Here is a 628-nt window from a genome sequence, read left to right as displayed (position 1 = left end):
TTTTTGAGAATTCTCTTCATGAGATTCGTTTCAAAGTTTGGATTCAAACACCACGAAACAAATTGCATTCGTTTTATTTCTTTTCCTATTTCACGAAAATTCTCTTATATAAACAGATTCATCGGCTAATTATTTCATATAATTAAAGTTCTACCAATTTCGATGGTTTTTGTATTAGCAATCTTTTTAACATAAAGAGAGATAATTACGTAACCCATTTGCAGGCGATAGACGGAGTCCTACTTAGAAAGTGAAACTTCATCGACGTATTTCGACTTTCCGTTTGATCGAATCGGTAAATCGTATGCATGTAGGTCCTACATAAGTAAGTAAAGGTTACGTGTGGGCATCGTTGACTTTTGCACGCACTCACGGTGCAGCCTGGATATTGCAGAATATGTATTCATAATCCAGCCGTTAATGAAACAATGCACGTATGTACAGTCAATATAAAAACTGTGTATACACATTTTCCAAGAAAATGAAATAATGTGCAAAAGAAATTCTATAAGTCTTGCAAGATATTTAATAATTCTTCATTGTTTAAAGTATAATTCAATCGTTAATTATTATTAATAGATATTAAGAAACATATAGAATATGAAATACCAAGAATTTATAATTAAAA

General features: G+C 30.7%; 1 protein-coding gene across 4 annotated transcripts in view; it reads right to left on the bottom strand.

The window, feature by feature from the left end:
- The window catches only part of LOC108631965 (uncharacterized), a 29,744-nt gene that overhangs the window by 5,532 nt on the left and 23,584 nt on the right, over positions 1 to 628 (bottom strand). Inside the window, exon 1 of one of the 4 annotated variants that reach the window (XM_018036234.2) lies at positions 215 to 418. The exons of the other annotated variants lie outside the window; for them this stretch is intronic. Coding sequence (XP_017891723.1) covers positions 215 to 218 — 4 coding nt within the window. The 5' untranslated portion in view covers positions 219 to 418. Of the gene's footprint in view, positions 1 to 214; positions 419 to 628 lie in introns of those variants that run through there. 4 annotated transcript variants of the gene reach the window in all.

Source organism: Ceratina calcarata, unplaced genomic scaffold (assembly GCF_001652005.2).
Source record: "Ceratina calcarata isolate Rehan_Ccalc_2016 unplaced genomic scaffold, ASM165200v1 scaffold98.2, whole genome shotgun sequence".
NCBI lineage: Eukaryota > Metazoa > Arthropoda > Insecta > Hymenoptera > Apidae > Ceratina > Ceratina calcarata.
The sequence above is the reverse complement of the archived record's forward strand: the minus strand, read 5'-3'. Positions and strand labels throughout refer to the sequence as shown.